The 21181-nt window shown below is 42.1% G+C and overlaps 1 protein-coding gene across 5 annotated transcripts in view; it reads right to left on the bottom strand.

Moving 5' to 3' along the window:
• Positions 1 to 1639: 1639 nt before the first annotated feature.
• Positions 1640 to 21181, bottom strand: part of SLC1A2 (solute carrier family 1 member 2) — a 97101-nt gene continuing 77559 nt past the window's right edge. For 2 of the 5 annotated variants that reach the window (XM_066251273.1, XM_066251274.1), the window contains exons 10-11: positions 15432 to 15663; positions 13381 to 15318 (exon numbers count right to left, since the gene is read on the bottom strand). In XM_066251273.1, coding sequence (XP_066107370.1) covers positions 15241 to 15318; positions 15432 to 15663 — 310 coding nt within the window. In that variant the 3' untranslated portion in view covers positions 13381 to 15240. Of the gene's footprint in view, positions 10983 to 13380; positions 15319 to 15431; positions 15664 to 21181 lie in introns of those variants that run through there. The other 3 variants (XR_010728108.1, XM_066251271.1, XM_066251272.1) reach the window with 3 other exon arrangements.

Raw genomic sequence — 21181 nt, forward strand, 5'->3', positions numbered from 1 at the left:
CATGATGACTTACCTGGCTGATAGCATTCAAATTTCAGAGTTTGAAAGTTTAGAAATTATTTAATTCAAATGCCTAATTTTATATATGAAGAAATGACTTCCAAATTGCAAAGGGACACGGCCGTGTTTGTTCAACTCTTCGTTGACTGTGCGGAGATCAGAACTTGTGTCTCATAACTCCTGCTTCACAATTCCTCTTTCCATTCTCAGGCCCAGAATTACTTTCTTTCTTGCATTGGTAAGTAAGAGCAACATTAAACTGGCCTTCACAATGACAATGAATAGAATAAGCCTCTATGTTCCAGAAGAAAGGGTAAGAAAGTAGAATGTGGGGATCATACTCCCTAAGCAAGCAAAGCCAAGTTTCTCTGGGCCTGTGTTCTCTTTTGAAGGAGTGGTTGATATTGACCAAATCGTATCCATACTGAAATGTTAAGTCTGCCCAGCTCTCATCTGTGCTTCTTGGCTACTTTAAACCAACATGGCAACCTGGACTTTTACTGATGAGCATATTTTCTGTAAATAAGATTTTAATAACATTTTGAACATACATGTGATACAGACTTGACTCCAAAGGAAGGGGAAAAGTATCTTTTCAAGTGAGATGTCAATTTTCATCAACAATTTAAATAAATTGCTGATGTTCGTGAAAAGAATTGTAATGTATCACATGCATGTATTTTACTTATTTAAAAAGAGATATTTACCTCCTTTCCCTCCCTCTCTCAAAAGAAGAATGAGAGGGAATAATTCAAGTAACCCAAGCCATTCTATTGAATATGGGGGTGCCCTGGAGTATAAAAGAACCTCTGTTCTCTCACTGGCTTTTCATTCCTGTATCTATACCTTGCGTTGCCTGAGAATCTCATTGTGCTCAGGGTGATCCTACTTTTGAAGACTATGCATTTTATTTCTCCAACAAGACTCTTAAATGCTTGCCACTTACTCCATAGCAATGATTTTTCTAACCCTAGAGAAAGACTTGCTGTGTTGGACTTACTGAAAAGAGACACTATCCTTTATGGATGACTCAAGGAATTTTTATAAACTGATAGTCATTAGAGCTATTTACCAACTATTCTGTTTTTCTTCCTAGGCACCAAGTAACACTGAACTTCCCTGCTTCCCTGCCCCCTTGAAGTTAGGTAGAGCCATGTGACTATCTCTGGCCATTGAAATCTGAGCAGAAATGAGGTATGTAACAGTTGAAAGGAAGCTTTAAAAGTCAGTATAAGATATGTCATGTTCCTTTTTTCCTATATTTGGCAACTGCAGAGACATGTAGATGAACTCTCTCTCTTACTAAGGACAACATAGAGCAGAGTCCTCCAGCCAATTTGTGATTGACATGTCACATAAGTAAGAAATAAATCTTCATTGTTTTAAGTTGCTAAGATTTGAGGGTCAGTCCATACTGGCTGATTCAGAGGGGCCACTTTGATTATACACCGTATTGGTCCAACTCACTGATTCTAGATCTTAAGATGTGACTCTAGTATATGTCTAGGCTTCCTAAAAATATTCATTTGGGCTTTGTGGTTTTCAATTCCCAAATTTCTCCAAAAGGAACACTGGAGGCCCTTATCAGGTAACCAACACTAGTTGAAAATGGGAACTGAAGGCAAGACAACAACCAAGAGAAACTGAAATCCACATTTATTGATGAGAGATATATACACAAAAGTTAAAACACTTAGTGAAATCTTGGATTCACAGATTATTTTCAGTATATAAAGAATATCCAGTTATTTTACACATAAATGTTACAGTAATCAGTCCACATTATAAGAAACTTAGGAAACTAAAGGTGAAAACAAAAGACCTGACTCCCCAAAATGTGCTTTGCCAACATGGCATTTCCTAGTACCATATATAAGAAACAACCCAAATGAATTAGTTGAAGTTTTTACCTTTTTTAATTCATTAGTCTTTAAACTCTACGTGCTATCGATGCTCTATGCTACAAGACCTTTGACCAATGGAGATTGCAAATGTGAGGGAAATAATTATTCTTATCTTTCATTCTGGGCACACAAGAATTTTCAGAGAATCCTGGCCAAAGGCTAGCTTTCTTTCAATAAGGTTTCTACCTTGAAGTTAACAGGCGTTGAAGAAGCCACATTTTCAAGAAAAAAAAATGTGGCTGTCCAGCATATACAGACCGCTCATTCCAATCACTGGAGAAGCCACTGAAAATTAGTGTGTTTTGTGCCCTTGGGGATCTCTTAGGTCTCACTCCTCTTGGGTAAAGAAAGGAGCGTACAGTTTTTTCCAGCTGAACATGGTCATCTTCTCTGTCCTTGCAGAGGAGAAAGGGGTGACAGAAACTGTAGATCCCACCGCATTCCATTTAGTGATCATTAAAATGCACGTGTTTAGGCAGCGAGTGTATAATTGCATTAGTTCATCTCATCTTCAATCACTTAAAACATGCACACAGAGCCTATCAGGTAAAGTCCATACTCCCTTCACATATGTGGGATCTGTGCTTTATCAGCTGCCTTGCTGCAATCCCAGAGTTGTACACTGGCTATTCCTGTGCTTCCAGGGCTCTATCTTCCTACAGATGACTGTGCAGTTGACTGCCGGAACTGTGCTCGTGTGGGGTTTGGCCTGCATGGCAGTTAGTCGGTAAATATCTTTCCTGGACCCTGACTCAAGAAAGCCAGGGAGACAAGGCTCTTCAGAACCTTTAAATCATGAGCATCGTGATCAATATTTGGCAATCAGAGAAGCAGACCTTTACCTAAGGATGCCATGCTAACATGCACAGAAGCAGACTAACCTTTTGTCTCTCTCTGAGCCCCCTCCACCAAGCAGAGGAGGGCTGTAGGTAAATATCCTCATTCTAAACCTAGCTAAGCTTCGATCAAAAGTTCCACAGTTGCACTCACCATGCATAATACAGATGGCAGATGACCTTTCACTAAGAACCATGGCCCACATCTAACCCTCCCTGGCTCTGAGTTGCATATCTACATGGAGGCTGGATGCACGCACACTTTCAGACAGTTTTAAAATCAGTACAAAGGATTCACAGATAAGTTCTTCACTGATATACATCCCCAAATCACATTAAGAAAAAAAGAGAAACGATTCACTGCCAGGTAGCTAAGAAGGAAAAGAAGGGGTTTTTCAAAACACCAATCAACGAGTCTACTACATTTAGGTGAACAGCCAAAAATAACACTTAAATTAAATGACATCTATGCACCATTTCACTGAAATTACACATAGATACCTACATTATAGCTACACAAGTGCATAGGCACTGTTCTTCATGCGTGAACCAAGCGTTACTGTGTACACACAAGAACTTCATGCTTTGACAGCTAGCTGTACTTTAAAATCACAGGTACAATCGTTGCCAGTTGAGGGAACTTCTCATCTTTTGCTTAATGAAGAGCAAGTTCAAATATATCTTCGTACACTTTCCATATAACCGACTATGTCTTAAAACATGGCAAAAAACTAGCCCTACAACCATCTCAGAAAGTGTATTTGGCGGAAGGAAGATCCCCCCCCCCTTGTCGTTGAAGTGGCTATTTATTTATTTATTTATTTTAGACTTTGGGGGAAATTACATAGATCGTTATTCACCTGAGGACAGAATCTACCTGGGCTGCTTCTTAACAAATTCACTGTGATTTAAGCTCCCACCTACAGCCTCAGTATTGCTTCATTTTTTCCCCCTAAAAATATATGCTCAATTCACATCACAACATGACATATGCTACCAATTTGCTTGGCAAGAATGAACTGCGACAAATGTTCCTAAGCCAATTTTGACATGAATTATTAGAAAGGCATGGGAGATTCAGATATAGAAATGATCCCACTATTATCACCTTTGTTTTCAACTTCTGGAGAAAAGTACAATTAGAACATTTAGCTGGAAAAATGGACCCGGTGTCACAAATAAAGCACCGGCGTCATCCCTCAAGTTACAAAGACTAATTGTTAAGATGAGTATCCGAACCAGCGAGGGGATTTACGCAATTTCTGGTTCTTTAGGGTCAGAGTGTTCGTTGCATTGCAAAAGACTGGGCTGTTAACATTTTTGAAATGCGTTTGTATGCTCAGGAAACAACCGATAGTTCTAAACTGCTGTAGAAACTTCTTGTGCTCTAAGTAAGTGGTTATACTTCTATGTATGTGGTTATATAGAAAATATTGTAAGAAAATATCTGTCTGCATAATTACAGATACTAAATTGAGGAATTCAGTCTACACTGAGTTCTTTACGATTTATGAAGAATAGGTACAAACCTAGAACACTATGAAAGGCTAAATCAATATTAAACATACAATATCCAGGACTATAAATACATTTTCTCATGCTCTTTATAAATAATAGCAAAAAAGAAAAAAAACAAACCCCAGGGATTTGTTTAGAAAAAAATGTAAGATTAGGCCAGTGGAATTTGTGAGTTTGGGGTGCAATACTGATCAGAGGGCGACATATTGTCCTTGATAACATAGATTCTTATCAGGAAGCCAAAATATATCTGCTGGCAGCAAGATCAAATTAGATTCACAGTTCGCCAGCTCTCTCCTCAGGCTGTAGAAAACAAATAGAAAAACAATATACAAAAATCCTCAAAAAAGTAGTTATTTTTTTTTTATATGTACAAGTCTCTATAGTGACCAGATCGCCTGATCTGTGTTGTGCAATGTGGAGATACAACGTTCCAGGGGAAGGAGGGAGGCGGGAGCTAGGTGATGTGCAGAGTGACCTGCAGGCCACAGGATGAGCTCCTGGCAAGGAATGAGCCCTCCTGGAGCTCTGAGCCACCCAGGGCCAGCTTTCTGATCATACACCTCAGGGCACTGACTCCACCGGGAGAAACCTCAGGGCCGGGCTAGACCCACTTCCCTGGCTAATGTATGTATTTCTCTCCTGCCCAAGGTTAACAGGCTGTTTCAAGGCAGGCTCAATGGTTGCCATGAGAAGAAACGGAGCCCGAGAAGGAGCGAGGTTCTGACCGTGTTGTCCCCATCTCCATGGGGGAGGATGCCCAGGGTAGCAGTGAGCCTTCACGTTCCAGCACTCACCCGGTGCTGGGGTTCTCCAGAGGGAGCGGAGGCTTGTTGCTACCCAGGCTTGAGGTCCCGCTGACTCTGCAGAGCAGTGGGGTCTGTGCCAGCAGCGGGTTCTAGTCTCAGCACAGAGGGCCCTCTATTGCAATCAGAAGAACTTGTAAAATGATCAAAATGGATACTTGGTCTGGAGGTAGGAAGGTGGAGCAAGGCTGAACATAGCAAAAAACTGATCAGTAATGATTCAGGATATTACTTAGAATGAATGAAATAAGAACGTGGGGGCTTCACTTATCTTGCCATACAGTCCTACATGGGTCAGTTAAGAAACAGTCTTTTTCTTGCTGCTTTTGCAACAGGTCTTCTTCACTAAGAATGAAAACAAACAAACAAACAAACAAAAACAAAAACAACCCAAGAAACCAACCTAATCCATTAAGTCCTAGTTTTATATCTGGTTCCACCAAATCTAAAGAGCTGAAGTCTTCTCTGGTGGTAAAGGTACGCACAACACAGTACACACCAACCTCTTCCATATTTAGCAAAAGTCTGGGCAAAGGGCAAGGGTGCACATGATGGCCCATTGCAGTAGAAGCAAGAAATACAACAGACTGCTCAAAGGCCATGACTGGTGGCGTGCACCTTGCGGACAGACCGTGCATGCTATCAACCTTAGAAACTCCGCGGGTGTTCAGGAGGGCAGTGGTGGCCAGCACAGCTCCGTTCTGGTCAGACAGAGCTTCTCTACCTCTGATGGCACGCAAACCGAGAGGAAAAATGGGAAACAGATTCAGTCAAATATCCCTGTATACCCCGCCCGAGAGGACTTGCCCCAGGCTCCCCCGTGTGTGTGTGTGTGTGTGTGTGTGTGTGTGTGTGTGTGCGCGCGTGTGTGCGCGCGCGCGCGCGCATGTCTGTGTGCAGGAGGAGAGGGAAGGTGTTCACAGGCAGTTGCTGTGATTGTGTAAGTCTTGCACCAAATTTCATAAGACTATTCAGTTTTATTTGCCAAAGGCTCCCAAATCCCCATACTCGGCTGGCAATTAGGACTGTTTGGAGAAGACTGTGTGTTTTGGGTATTCGGAGTGGGCTCTGTTGCTCCGGCAGGAATGACGCAAGCGCTTGAGCAGGGCTGTTGACGCATCCGGTCACCTCATGGTGAGTCTGGCTGCGTTATTCCCCGCGCTGAGCTGCTACTTTGACGAGGACAGTGAGTCTAAGCAAAGAGCAGTTTTATAAAAGTATGTCTGTTTGTGCCCCAAACACCAAGTGGTGGATTAACGTAGCCACGTTCCAAGCTTGATGGAATGCCTCAAAGAAAGAGAGAATTTAATTTCCCCCAAAGCGGATGAGAAAAACCCAAACTGATGAGTCATTATTGTTGGGCCCCTCTGACTTAAAATACAAAGTCATATTTTAAACTAGAATACCTCTTAGGAAAGAAGAAATTAAAGCAGAGATAATAATATCCTGGCTTTTTAAGATTAGAAGGGGGTTTTAATCATTTCATCCAACCCCTGCCCTTTCCATATGGGAAGGAGTGAGGCTTGGGTATAAAGTGACTTGTATAGATTGTACAGCAGACGACTAGCAGAGTCCGAGTTGAATGTACCCTCTACCCCACTGCATTGTTGCTCACCATCTCTATGTCATTCACCCGAAATAGCTGTGTTATGCTATAAAATCAGACACTATTCAATTAAGATTCCCGGTTATCTATTCTGAAACCAACCCTCGCACGCACTCATGTGGTTGTTGATGAAACTTGTTTTCAGGCAGCAACGATGATAAGTGGAATAAGAAGAAAGGAGGAGAAAGAGTGGGAAATAGGGCTTTTCTTTTGGGAAAATCCTAAACAGCTTTGAACTCACACCACTCAAGGGGAACACTCTGCCTAGAATGCCACCTGCCGGGGTTGGCACTCAGCAACTTTTCTTCTATTGAATAGGTGTTAGCCAGAAATCACCACAAACACGGAGACCGTTAATCTTCTCTGACAACCAGAACTGCAGGACTCACACTTCGCACTTCGGCATGACTTCAGGCTCTCAGCTCAGACTTGAACTTCTGAGGCTCCCAGGTCCTACTATTCTGATTCAAAGAGCGAGTATTGCAATAACAGAAAATTCCCATTTGCTCCTTTTTCTTGGCTTGGGATGAGATCATTGGGAGGATAAGCAAAGCAAAAACCAGCAACCCAGAGAACTGCATGGCCCCAAGAGTTTAAGAGCAGTCATCAAACCAGGCAAGAGCTGCTGAAACTTGTTTAGCAAGAGTCTGAACTAGGGAGAATTCTCCCGGAGCTCGTGTGTGTCCGTTTGGATTTACTGTTGTATTCATGGGAAAACAGAGCACAGACAGCAGCCTTGACCCCGACCAAGGTGAAATATTGTACCACTAATTCTGCTGTTGAGAACCAGGGAAGTGTGGTATTTGCGAAAAACAAAAACCAACACACACACACACACACACACACACACACGGCAGAATTGGATTTTCTTTTGGGGACCCAGTAGCTGAGTTACCCAACTCTGGAAGGGATTCTTAACTTTCAAACACGTGAAAATGGCATACTTCTCCAGGCACAAGAGGAAATGACCTGAGACTCTCTGATCAGTTGGTCGTGGGATGGATTCCTGGAATTATCTACCAGGAGTACACCTCTCTGAGGACTGAGCTTCCCCTAAGCCTTTCTCAGCTTCCAGCAGCCTAAATCCAGGAGCTAGGCATCTTGGCATCTTTGCTTTAGGTTTTTATAAACATCCAAGCTAACTAGTAGTTGGAGAAGTAAATGTTTGTTTTTTTTACAAAATAGGGTAACTTCTGCAGGAAAAAAGACTGGAGCTGTGTTTCCACACCCAACAGCAAGCGAGGAACTGAATCTGCTAGCTTCCTGATCTAGATAGCATCACCTGAGGTCCTGTATCAAGGATTTTCGTGAACTATCGCCTTGGTCCTCTGAGGCCCTTTGCACGGGAAGCACATCCTCAAAGACCTCAGATCAAGCCTCACCTTGACAGCTGAGCCATTCTCCCTGACTGGACTTGATTCATTGAATTGTAAGTCAGTAATCTAATGATGACTCCCCTCGGGTTTTGTTGTTCCAAGATAGGGAAAGATTAAAGTCTGCTTAGTTGGTTTTCCCCTGAAACAATCCTGATCCTTAAAAAGAGTGAATGAGTCTATAACTAAATGGTGCAGTGCCCATATCTGTATATAAATACAGCATTTTGCATCATCAAATATTAACGGATGATTACAAGCATGTATATCTGTCTTGGAGCTATTAACATAAATCTATGTATGTCACTGGCAGACCGTACATATCCTATTTAGAAAAAGTTGTCAGAGGTATAATCGGGATCTATTTGTTCTGATTATGGCATGTACACCAGGCGAGGAAAACCCCAGTGGACACAGCATGAGAAGAATGAATGAGGCCTAAAGAAATCAAAGACACAGTCCTACATCAGCTTTACATGCAACCTGGCTTTTCAGGCTTGTCTTAAATTTGAGAAAGTGTTCGTTTTTAATACAATTTGTTGAATGCATAAAAATGAGATCTCCTAAGCCTAGCCTCATGGAACACATTGTGCACAGTCTCAAACCAGTAATGCCTTTGTTAAGCTGTGCACGCTGTTGCTTCTGACCACATTGCCCCCTTATATATGTATAAGCTGGAAAGAGCCAAAGACAAGTCAACAGAGAAGACACTTAGGCAGAGCCTTGGGAAGACCACCCTGAGACCACTCCTTCCGGAAACACGTCAGTGTGTCCCTGTGTGCTAAGCTGGCTTTCAACGGCAAAGCCCATGAGCTGCCTTGCCTAGATACTTCTCTTCGCCACAAAGAAGCTTTCGGAAGCACCACTTAAAGACAAGCATTACCAGTTTCACGGCTGAATCCAGGAACTGTCTCCCTGACCCACAGCCTCAGCCGCGAAGGATACGTTTTCCACAACTACATTTCAACATGTCCTTGCCCGCCCTGGTCACTGTCCAGCTAATGAAAAGGAAGACCAACGCCATATTTTACAAGTAAAAATATGCTTAATACTGCTCAACAGTGATCCTGATCAAAAAATATTTAGACTTTAAGAGACAAATAAAGAAAAAATTGACATCTCATGCCTTTTTATATTCCAAAGGTGGCCGATTTGGAAAAGTCAGAAGGAGGGGGTCATAAAGGGCTCGTGATGCCCATAAACACCCTCCCTTTAGAGAATTTAGACTCTGTCACTACTCATGACCATCTCAGCACCCGCTGCTGGCCTCGGAGGACCACTTTACTCCCATGTGTAGACCAAGGTTCTACACGCTCCTCAGGGTCCACTGTGCTTTTTTTCTCAATGATTCACGTTCAAGTCCTCAGAAAACTCCCAAAGCCAGAAACCTTACAAAAATACTGTGGGTTATTCAATAGAAAATGATAGTAGAGACATTGAAAAATTTAACTTACATAATTATTCAGGATTCCTTGGGTATCTACAGCAGACAAGGCACTGTGCTACTCCAATTCTATTATTAATTCCCCCAAACTTTCACAGCCTTGAAAATGTCACATCTGGGAAGTTGTGTAGAACCAGCCCTGGTTCCCACTTCATGGTTTAAGGCTGCCTTGACTTTGCCATAGAAATGTCACCTTTTTTTTAGGATTTTACTCATGTTTGTTTTCTGTTCCTTACCACAGAGATGACTGGGAAGGAAGAATGACTCTTCTTTCAATTGTGTCCTATTATTGATTGTATGTGCTTTGATATTATATAACAAAAAGCTTTCTACATATTAAGTAAATAACAGTCTTTTGTTTTTATCAAGAGACAGTATTAAAAGAGGCACAGCCAACACAACTGTCCCCCAGGGATAAGGAGAATAAAATGATTAGGCCTTCTTCTTGTTTACTGAGAATAAGATTGGAATAATTGGGGGATCAAAAAATGTCTTTTTGTCAGAAACCCAAACAAGAATTTTATGGGTAAAACAAAGTGAAGCCGAGAGCAAAATCATCTCACTTAATTTCACGATGACAGATGAATGCAACCCAAAGATAAATGAATCTGAGTATTTGAATCTGTTTAAAATTTATGTTGACTGTGCTCCCTTATTTTTGCCAATACATACAGTGGTTCAGCACAAATTAAATTCTAACCCATTATCAAATTTAGGGCAAATTATGCAGCGTACTCTGAAATTTTGATGATAAGCGTCCACGGACTAGGTAGGGCAGAGCAGAGGCTCAGTGAGTCCCATAACCAGCTGTCTGTGAGAGTCTGGCTCCCACTGCGACTCTCTCTGAAGCATCTAGTCAAAAGGGCACACAGAAGAGAAACTGTCACAGTTCCCTAAGACAGGTACTTGCCTTTATCAACACATGGGCTAACTCTACAAGACACTAAAGGAGAATTACTTTTAGAGGCTTCTAACAGAATCTCTTGTGCGTAACAAGGCAAAGCATGGCAAACACTTGAAGAAATAACACACTGAACGTCAGCTCATGACTCCGAGTCTCTGGAGTGTACCACACGCTTAATTGTGTTCCCCGGGGGAAGAGCATCCGCGTTCTGTGTCGTGAAAGAAAAGGGAAGCTGGCAAGAATGTGTCTTCGATTCAAACTGACTCCTCCAGCAGCATCCATTCCGACAAAAACAGGAGTGAGAAAATGAGACGGTTACGAAGCATTATTTGGCAAAGACACAGCGCCATGCCTATAACTGACTCACAACAGATCTTCTAAGCCTCAGCTAACAGGTTAAGTAAACATAGAAATATATGTAATTTTTTTTTTCCTTTTTAAAGACGGCTTGTTTATATCTTCTTTTACCATAAGATACGCTGGGGGAGTTTATTCCAGAATTTGCTGAGAGTCACATCTTTATTTTTCACGTTTCCAAGGTTCTTCCTCCACGCTGCCATCCGCGGACTTTCCGTTGGCTGCCAGAGTCACCTGAAAACAATTATCATCAACATCCGGCTTACAGACCACGAACCAGGAAAGCACCCCGTGGGTTACGTGGAGAAGCACCCGATCCAGGCTAGACTGCACGGCTTCAGTGTGAGTTTTAAATGCTATTCCTCTCAAATAGATTCTGAGCTGGTCTTGGTTCTGCACACTGATTTGTGAACATTAAAATATACCTATTTTCCTTGGGGGGGGGTATTGAGGGACTGGAGACAGTTGGCAATTTGGGAGGTAACTTCTACTATGCTGAGGAGTGTCTATGGGGGTGTCTGACTACCCATAGACCCATCACACAGTAACACAGCCCTTGAACAGTAGTGCCTGTGTGCTACTCCATACAACCACAGAGAAGAGACATCCAGACCTAGGCAGCTAGTTCTACTCATGCATGTGAAAGGTTCAGTTGCAAGGAGGCCAGGTGACCTTTAGACATGTCCAATTTTAAAATGAGAAGGATGATGGTCTGGGTACCAAATCAGCTATGCAGGAGGCTTTAAAAATTAAAAATAAAAGGGAGGGATTAAAAGTCTGTGATCGGTGACACATATCTCTAAATGACTTCAACACAAACATTTAATAACCAAATGTAAGGACCAGACTGTCCATATTATGCTTCGCTGGCTCTAAGTGAACTGAACCTTTACACGGAACGGGAGGTTTCCCCCTCCACTTCTACGTTCCTCCTAGCTTACCTTCCATCTGTCTGTCCTCAACGTCATGTGCAAACTTAAACCCACGATTGATATTCCACATAATGGAGAGACTGGATTTATGGAAGCATTAAGGTATGGAGATACGACAAACGCAGCAATGTTTGAAAGAAATCTGACCTTCTTACCCAAGAGGAAGCGAAACGCATGCGTTATGAGCACACACAGCATGCTGGGAACAGAAAACCAAGTGCCCCTCACAAACCAAGCAAATGAAAACAAAAATAAACCATCCCTCCGATCCCCGCCAGGCCCCTACAGCTTTTTTTTTTTTTTTGGTTTGAAAGACCATGCACCAAGCAATGACCACCTCACATGCAGTTACTATGAGTAAAATAAAAAAAAAGCTACTGCATAAGTTTCAAAGCTACTATCACAAGGCAAGAGTTTGGAAACAGAGAATGCAATGTGACATAATCGTGCTTGGAGTGATTCAAGCTTTGACCAGAGCTGCAGCAAATTTGTTTCCCCTTCAGTGAACTGTCAGGAGAGCCTTCCAGAAAGGAACCAACTGTCTGCCTGGCCACTCTGACCTTGAATGAGCCCATTCGGCTCTCAGTGAGGAACCAGATCCATAGCTCTGTGAAATTATAAATCACGGTGTGATGCCTTTGGAAGAACAGACAGCACTTGGGAAAGCGAGTTGTTCTTTTGTTTTTCTTTCTTACTTTTTTCTTCTTCTTCTTTTTTCTCTAATGCTGGGGCCTGTGTTTCAAAAGTGGCTTAGAGAGCAACTTTTTGGCATCTCCTTTTCTGGCTGGGTTAGAGCGGTCTGGGATTCCTCCCCCTGAGCCACGCCACCCCTCCTGCTCCAGCCATGTGGGTAACAGGAAAGCAAAAACAGGGCGGGAACTGTCAGGAAGCATCGATGTCTCCCATCTCAGTTCTTAAAACCGTGAGACCGAGAGTGGACCAGAAGGAAATCCGAAGGCATGAGTAAATGTGACTCAGGTAGCCTGGGAAAGTGTGCACACTCATCTTCGCAGTTCTGGCTGCCTCCTCACCTTAGTGTCAGTGCAGTTGAGGGGTCTAGAGTGAGAGAGGAGTGTCGACTAGCCTCACCTCGCAAAGGCTGAGGACCACCACTTTGCTGAGCTGAATGAACCCAATCACTTCACTAAAAAATGTAAACAGCTGACACAGTTATTAAAGCAATATGGCCATTTCCTCATTTCCATGACTGCACAGTTTCATCATTTAACTAGCTAAGTGCTAATGCATCAATAAGTTTGCAGGTGATTGGTTGGGTGGTCAATTATAGAGAGAGGCTGAGCCATTATCTATATGGAACTGTCCAGCAAAAAAAAAAAAAAGGTACCTGAATTAAAACATAGAGTCAACACGCTAAAAGTATCCTTTCAAGAAATATTTCTAGAGTACCTACTACATACAGGCTAGGTGCTACGTTAAGGGCTAGGACACAGCACTGACAAATGGAACACAGTCCCTCTCCTCACGGGCTTACTTTCTACTGATAGGGACAGTTGACAAACATCTCCTTTTAGAACTTGAATTGTTTTGCTTAAAAAATGAAACAAGGCCCTGGCCGGTTGGCTCAGCGGTAGAGCGTCGGCCTGGCGTGTGGGGGACCCGGGTTTGATTCCCGGCCAGGGCACACAGGAGAAGCGCCCATTTGCTTCTCCACCCACCCCTCCTTCCTCTCTGTCTCTCTCTTCCCCTCCCGCAGCCAAGGCTCCATTGGAGCAAAAGATGGCCCGGGCACTGGGGATGGCTCCTTGGCCTCTGCCCCAGGTGCTAGAGGGGCTCTGGTCACGGCAGAGCGACATCCCGGAGGGGCAGAGCATCGCCCCCTGGTGGGCAGAGCGTCGCCCCTGGTGGGCGTGCCGGGTGGATCCCGGTCGGGCGTATGCGGGAGTCTATCTGACTGTCTCTCCCCATTTCCAGCCTCAGAAAAATACAAAAAAAAAAAAAAAATGAAACAAATTTCTCTTGATGTACTTGATGTTTTTAAAAGAAAAAAAAAAAGGCCAGGAAGTCTGAAATCTGAAGATGTCTCCATGCCTGTACATCTTCTTAAATAGGTGTGCTATGCAATAGTATTGTGAAGCCTGGAGCACCTCAAGTCTTGAGACCCTCCAGGGGGTCACAACATTGATGATTGACCACTAGGATTCTTCACATATATAATTGAATGTTAAAAATATATGTGATTTTATTTTGTTCCGCTTTACTGCACTTCCTTGTCTGGTAGTAACTTTGAATCAAACCTTATCACGGCTACAGAATCTTACGTTCATTTTCCTGATCTCCCATGCCTAAGTCAGGGCTTTGCAGATAATGGCCATGCAATCAACACTTGATAAATGATCAAAATATACATGGTCATTTGAATAAGATAGAGTGCTCAACTACACTTCACAAGGCACACAATAAATACTTATTAAATACAATAGAGCATAGAACCAGTTCTTGGGAATGTTGACCCTTATGACCCAAACTAACATTTTAATGGGTACTAATCCAACACACTTATTTAGATGTGAGAAATACTAACTTTCTAGGAGAATGGAGAATACTCTTTAGGTATACCTGAATTTATGATCATTTTTCTGAGTCAATTAATTTATGCAATTACCTCTTGATGTCTCTCCCTGGTGGGGTCCCTCCCTAACTTGTATCAGAGTCCTGGTTCACCCACACATGTTCCTGATATAGAAGCAGATGAGCAGAAGGCTGTGACCCATCCATTAGACTTCTGGACCTATTACAAAGTTTAGTAAATACAATTGCTTCTCTGTCATCCTTAGTTGCCTAGCAGAAGTCATCGTATATATGTAGAATGACCCAAAAGTAACACAGAAATTAAATGAGATCTTGTCAAAAAGTTGTCAGAAATCTATATTGGATTCAAATTGTCCTCAGGTGCTGCCTGGAACCATTTTAGCAACTCAACCCCCAGAGCTGACTCTGCTCACCTGCCAGGGTTTCTCCAAGTTTGCTTCACTCTGGTCACGACATTCTGTCTTTGACAGTGTCAAGTTAGTCACAATGAAGGCTAGACAGAGCCTATCAGGCTTGAACACTTAGCACCCAACAACTTGGAAGAGTCTAGAACATCCATGCTTCAGGAAAAATGCTGCTGCCACACAGTGTGTGACGTGTAGTGATTTTTAGAAGACATCCATGGATGATTGTCCTGAAGAATGGTTGTCCTTTACTTGAAATTTTCCCCATAGGTGGAGCCAAGTGGCTACCAGGTCCAAAACTCACATTCCCACAAAAATAATTAAGACAAAGATAGCTGCACAGTTATGTGGGCACCTTTTTGACCAATAGATGATACATAGCAAGGAGGGGATACTTGTGCTATATGAATCAAGTGCTTCTGGATATTTCTCTTGGTACTTCACTTGAGGAACAGAAAATTTGGCCCAACCCTACAGACCGCAAATTCTTAGGCAAAATATTCAAGAAAAACCAATCAAATCTGTGGAGTGGGTGGATGAGGGGATCAGACTGGCTGTTTTTCACATCATACGGACAAAAGAAGCAACTGACCGGCTCTTTCACTGTTAGACCTGTTGATTTCCAGCCATGTTAGACACAGAGTTAGATGATCTGGGACTCACAGATGCCTGGGTTACATGATTCTTTAGAAAAAACAAATATGACAACATTACATGCAGGGCTTTGGTGTTCATTTTGAGAACTTGAGCATGCACTATTATATACAGGTCTCGATATCCATGAATGAGAAAGGTACCTTGCACTCATCAACTATGACAGAGTTGTGCGCAGCATAAACACATTGATTAGAGTTGCTTTCCCTGTGGTTCTTCATGTCATCGTAAATGGACTGAGTCTTGGTCATTTCAATATCTTCATGCACTCGGTGCTGGGAGTCAATGGTATCCAGCTCGGACTTGGAGAGGTGATAGACAATCCCAGCCCCAAAAGAGTCACCTACAACATTGACTGAAGTTCTCATCCTGTCCCTGGGGACAAAGAACAGACAACATTTAGTGGGGAAGCAGAATGCTACAGTGGTGGAGAGGTCAAAGTCTAGACTGAACCTAGGGTTGAGTTCTGGCTCTACTTTACCTTCTGTGTGATCTCAGGTTGCTTAACCTTGATTGCCCTGTTTGTCAATTGGAGATAACAAGCATACTTCTCTCATAAGCTTGTGGGAAAATTAAATGAGAAAAAGTATGAAAATGCCTTAGAAAATTGTCTGATGAAGGGTAGGCACCCAATAAACAATAGCAAAGAAAAAGAAGAAGGAGGGAAGGAATGATTAGAGGGAAGAACGTGTCCAGATCTCAGAACTGGTATACACACTCCAGGCACTCCTAACTGTGTCCAGGAATTCTTTAATTAAACTGTTTGTAAAAGACTCTGCTTCAAAACTTACCTCCGTTTATTTTGCTTATGAATTCTATAGGAAAGAACAACCACCTATACATTCTCCTATAATAGAAAATTCATCATTTTGTAAGGAGCAAAACTGACACCGCCTTTCCCCTTAGCCCCAGTCACCCCACAACACACACACTCCTCCCGACACAGCTGCTGGGTAAGAAACACATCCACAATGTTCTTCCTGGCCCATACGTGCAGGGATTATGTGTCCTGGAAAAACCAAAATACTTTGTTTTGCTCTTTATTAACCTATAAAATAATAAATCTCCCAGAGTGCCTCTTAAACAAAGAACTATTAAGAAAAATCCCTCCTCAAATCTTGTTTTTCAAGTTCTGATTTGAAAAAAAAATAGGATGGCTGATAATTCTCCCTCTTAAAAGGTCAGCAACTGAAAAGCTAATTAAGTTCTTAAGAGTAAGCTGTGTTCTCTCATCCATAAATTCAAGTCAGTGTGAAGAGTCTTTTTGACCATGTTGATGAGATGCTCAAAGTCCCAACAAGAAGAATGTTGGCAAAACCACACACACACAAAGGAAGGACAAAGGATTTTCAGTAAAGATCGACCTGAAACATCTTAGTCCAGGACACTCTAGCCTTTAATTAAAAAATATATACATAAGGATACTTGGATTAGCTCAAATTAAAGTAGAAACCTTAATTAGTTCTTGGAACAAAGACCTAAAAGACATTTCAGTTGCTAATATCAAATTTATTTCTTATTCTTGGTTTCAGGTGGGAAGATGTTGTCCATGAACAAACATAGGTCTCAGCCTGAATTCCACTCTCAGGGGCGCCTCTCCATCTGAGACTACTCTTCGTTTCTTTTCTTTTCTCTTTCACTTTCTCTTTCTTCTCTTCTCTTTTTTTCTTTTCTGCTTTGTAGAATCTGTCTCAGGGTCTACATGAATGAACTGAGTCTTGAGGTCATTCACAAAATCAGGTCCTTGTAGAGACTGCTAAGAAGCCCAGTATAAAGGCATGAGAAGAAATCCTGAGAGTCGTTAAGAAAAAGCATGGAAGCCGGTGGCAGCCTCACTTGGATTCAAATGCCAGCTTTTCCCCTTACCTATTATTGGACAACCCTCATATGCTTAACATTTGTGAGCCTTAGTTGCTTCATCTATAAAATGGAGAGAATAAAAATGTCCACTACATAAAGGATTGCTGTGAAATTAAATATAAGATAAATTGTTAGCAGTTCCAGACATTTAGTAAGAACTCACAGAACATTATTACATGATGTGTACTTCTAACATTACTATTAATCTTACCAACTCAATTCAGGTCCTTTTTCGATGGCTCCTCCGAACATTCAAACATACCTAGCCAAGATACTATCTCCTCTTAAAAACATTAACCTTGTTTATAGGACAGTTCCTCTGGCAGCAGTCCAAACTAACCAGACAAGTTATTTGTCTATCATATAGTTGTGGTCTGCTTTGTTACTTTTCAACTGTACTTTCCATCCTTCCCGGCATGTGTTCCGAGTTAAGCACCCAATACCCTTGACCAACTGTTAAATTCTAAAGACTTTAAAGTCCTCAAGAGCAATGGTCTAAGTACCTATTGAGCTCATGGCCCAGAAGAATCTGACTTACTGGCAAGAAGAGCAAAGATGGTGGTGATTATGATGATGATGGTAGCTAATACTTATATCACATTACTATGTATAGAAATATGCTTCTTAGATATTACCATATTTAATCCTCATCACAATTCTATAAGAAGAATTATTACCCACAATTTAACAGATGAAAACACCAAGGCTCAGAGAGATTAAGTGGTTTCCCAATGTCATACATCCTAGTAAAGTCATAATATCAAATTTGAACACAGGCAGTGTGACTCTAGAATTTACTATCTGCCACATGAGGTGAAGCACCTGGTAGCCACCAAACTCTGATTTTGAATCTAGCCCAGCCACTTATTATGTGACCTGGGTGACTTTCTCAACCAGTTTTTCTCATGCAGCCAAAACACCTATTTTATAGAATTTGGATAAGACCAAAACAGTTTCTCTCCCATAGTTGATACTCATTATATGTTCCTTCCCTTTGGGGTTAACTATCACTCATACCTTATCATGTGGACAAGAGCACAAACTACTATGTGCAAGGGTCAATGACTCTTTTAGGTTAATAAATCCATTTCCACCCAAGTGGGTAATACGAGTTTATAAACTCCTATTTCCTAAACCCTTGATTTATTTGACATCAAATCCCTTTTCTCCTGAGCAGCCAATGAGCTGTTTTTGGAATAGGATTTCTGACTGAGCTTTCCACACATTCACTCACTGCTCACATCTCTTCCAGACTCTAATATCTCTTTGAATTTTTTTTTCAAGAAGTCAAAAGGTTCAATTTTATTGAATAAAGAAATTTCATTCAGGGCTTATACAGATCATAGGAATGCTTTAGATTATAACAGATAATAAATCAATCGCTGATTGGAAGGAAGGAAGAAAGCTGTTTATATTTTCAATGTACAAAAAAAAAAAGATCTAATGGCTCCAAATGTCTTCTTGTAAAATTTCCAAAACAAGGTCTAGCCAAGATGATCGTTTAGTGGATTTTTTTTTCTTTTTCTAAGGATAAAAAATGAGATTCAATGTATATGCTATTGATTACATTCCAGAACCACTCCTACATCAAGATGGTTATGGAACAAGAAGATTGGCTGACTGGAAGAGATCTTCAAGTCTTGGACTGAATTTATTGGAACGGTGGTCTTGAGCAGTATCACCTTACTCCCACTGAGCTAAAGAAGATCTCCTTGAATTTGCAAAGGAACTCTGGCCAATAGAAATAGCCATCAAGACAGGACTGAATGGAATACAGCGTTGGGTAGAATCAAAGCCTACTGATGCTTGACACCAAAATCAAGATAGAAAGGACCCTGAACTCAGTTAGAGTTAAAACTTTAACCCAGATAGACTGACTGACTCTCTTATCTTGAGCAAATCATTTTTCACCTGTGCAAGAAATATGAAACATGGCTAGTACCAACCTCATAGGAGATTGTGAGGGTTCAATGAAATGAGAGAAACACTTAGCATGCTTTAAGTACTCATTAAAGGTTGCAGAGGCACACAAGCATATACATGGCTAAGCAGAAATAAGAAGAGAACAGATTCTAATGCTTGCTGAGTTCTGTGTTAGTTTGTTCATTCATTCATTCACTCATTCATTCGTTCACTCATTCATTCTTTGAACAGATGTATAATGAGCATCTTAGTGTGTGCAAGGCACTATGCCAGATGCCCAGGCAGCAAAGAGCAAGCAAGGACTCTTCCTATGCTCTCTTTTTCCCAAGAACCCACACTCTCTTTACTTGTCTGTATCCTACACTACAGTGAGATCAGTGTTCTAACAGGAGTAACTGCTGGGTACTATGAAGGTTTGAAGGTAGGACAATCCTTGGGTCCCAGGAAAGGCTTGAGTAGAAGTATCTTGAGTTAGGTCCCGAGGATAAGTCTGAGACAATGAGCTGGAGAGAAGAGAAAACAATGCTCATGGAATCTAGGAGGTAGGAGCACTTGGAAGCATCAGGGCGGCTAATGAAGGCGGCAGAGAGAGGCAGAGGGAAGAACTGACCACATCTTGTGAGGCCTCACCAGGCTGTTCAGGGGCTAAGACTCTACCCCAAGTGTAATGAGGAGCCACTGAGGAGAAAGATCACACAAGTTTCATTATGAAGAATGAACTGGAGAAGGACAAAACAGAAAAAGCAAAATCCACTTAGTGAACAGGTGGTGCATATGGAGAAAGATGAATCTGAGAGAGATTTAGGAGACAGAATTACAGGACTGGAGGGTTATAGAGCGTAAAAGAGCAAAGAGTCACAAATTCCCCTCTGGGTTCTGGTTGGGGCAGCCAGAGGACAGTGCTACTGTATTTATGGGGCATAACTGGTTGGGGCGGGAGAGACTCTGGTGTCAGCGGAAATATTTACATATTGAGTGGGAGGGCATTGACCCTGCGAAGAGGAGCTGTCTCTCAAGTGGTTGGGAATATGAACTGAAGATCAAGAGGAACATCTGAGCTGCAGGTAGTGAATTAGGAGTCAACACCTAGAGAGGCCACAGTGGGTGCTATGGGCATGTTTAGTCCAAATCCTTGGAGAGAATGTAGTGTGAGAAGAGCAGACAGCACTTAGGGAATGAGCAAGAGACTAAGAGTTAGCAAAGGTGAAAAGAAAGAAGAGATTGGGTGGAAGCATGTTTCAAAAATAAGGGTGTGATGCACAGTGCCCATTACCTCCTAGAGCTCAGGTTACCCAAGAGGCCGTTACTGACTGGCAAGGGCGATGTCAGTACAGAGGCAGAGAGAGGGGTCAGCTCGCCGCAGGTGGAAAATTGGGCAAGAAGGCATGAAGTAGGGACGTTATGTACAATCAACTTATTGACTGAGATTACTGAGAAGGGAAAGCAAGAAACAGTCGATGGAAGGGGACAGGAGATAAAAGAATGTTGGTTTGTTTCTGAAGCCACCAGGGAAACACCTGACCAACGGGGGATGTCTGACTCTGGTCAAAAGCAGGATGTGGGAGTTGATGGTTCACACGTGGAAAATTTCTTCACAGGCAAATACTTCCATTTTCTCTCACCACCAGCTCTGACCATTTAGGTAACCCTGCTGACATCAGGAGCTCTTGGGAACAAGGCTACTTGGTAAAAAGCATGCTAGAGTGTTTAACACTATCCTTGGGTCTAGATGCTGCGCGTCAGGACTGTGAGAAGCAGGCAGAGGTGAGGGAAGAATGTTTAATGGGACTGGATTCACTACAGATGACCTAGCTCCTGGAGCCAACAGGCACCCAAACTGAGAGATGGGCTTGAATAGACTGTTTCACACTGAGGCTCTGGGTCTAGTTCCCTGGTAGAAAAGCCATAGTATTCTCTCCTTCTCGTCTGCTTCTCCATCTAAATTCTCCAGCAGGAAGGTGGTGGAATTACCCAGAGTCCTGGTTCTCACAGAAGAACAGAGCTGGGGAAAGCTAGGTCACCCAACATTTATCTGGTTCCTTCTATTGGGTTGAACTGTATGAAATTGCCATTTCTATTGGTTCCCAAACATCAAACATTGACAATTACA

This window comes from Saccopteryx bilineata, chromosome 1, assembly GCF_036850765.1.
Source record: "Saccopteryx bilineata isolate mSacBil1 chromosome 1, mSacBil1_pri_phased_curated, whole genome shotgun sequence".
NCBI classification, from domain to species: domain Eukaryota; kingdom Metazoa; phylum Chordata; class Mammalia; order Chiroptera; family Emballonuridae; genus Saccopteryx; species Saccopteryx bilineata.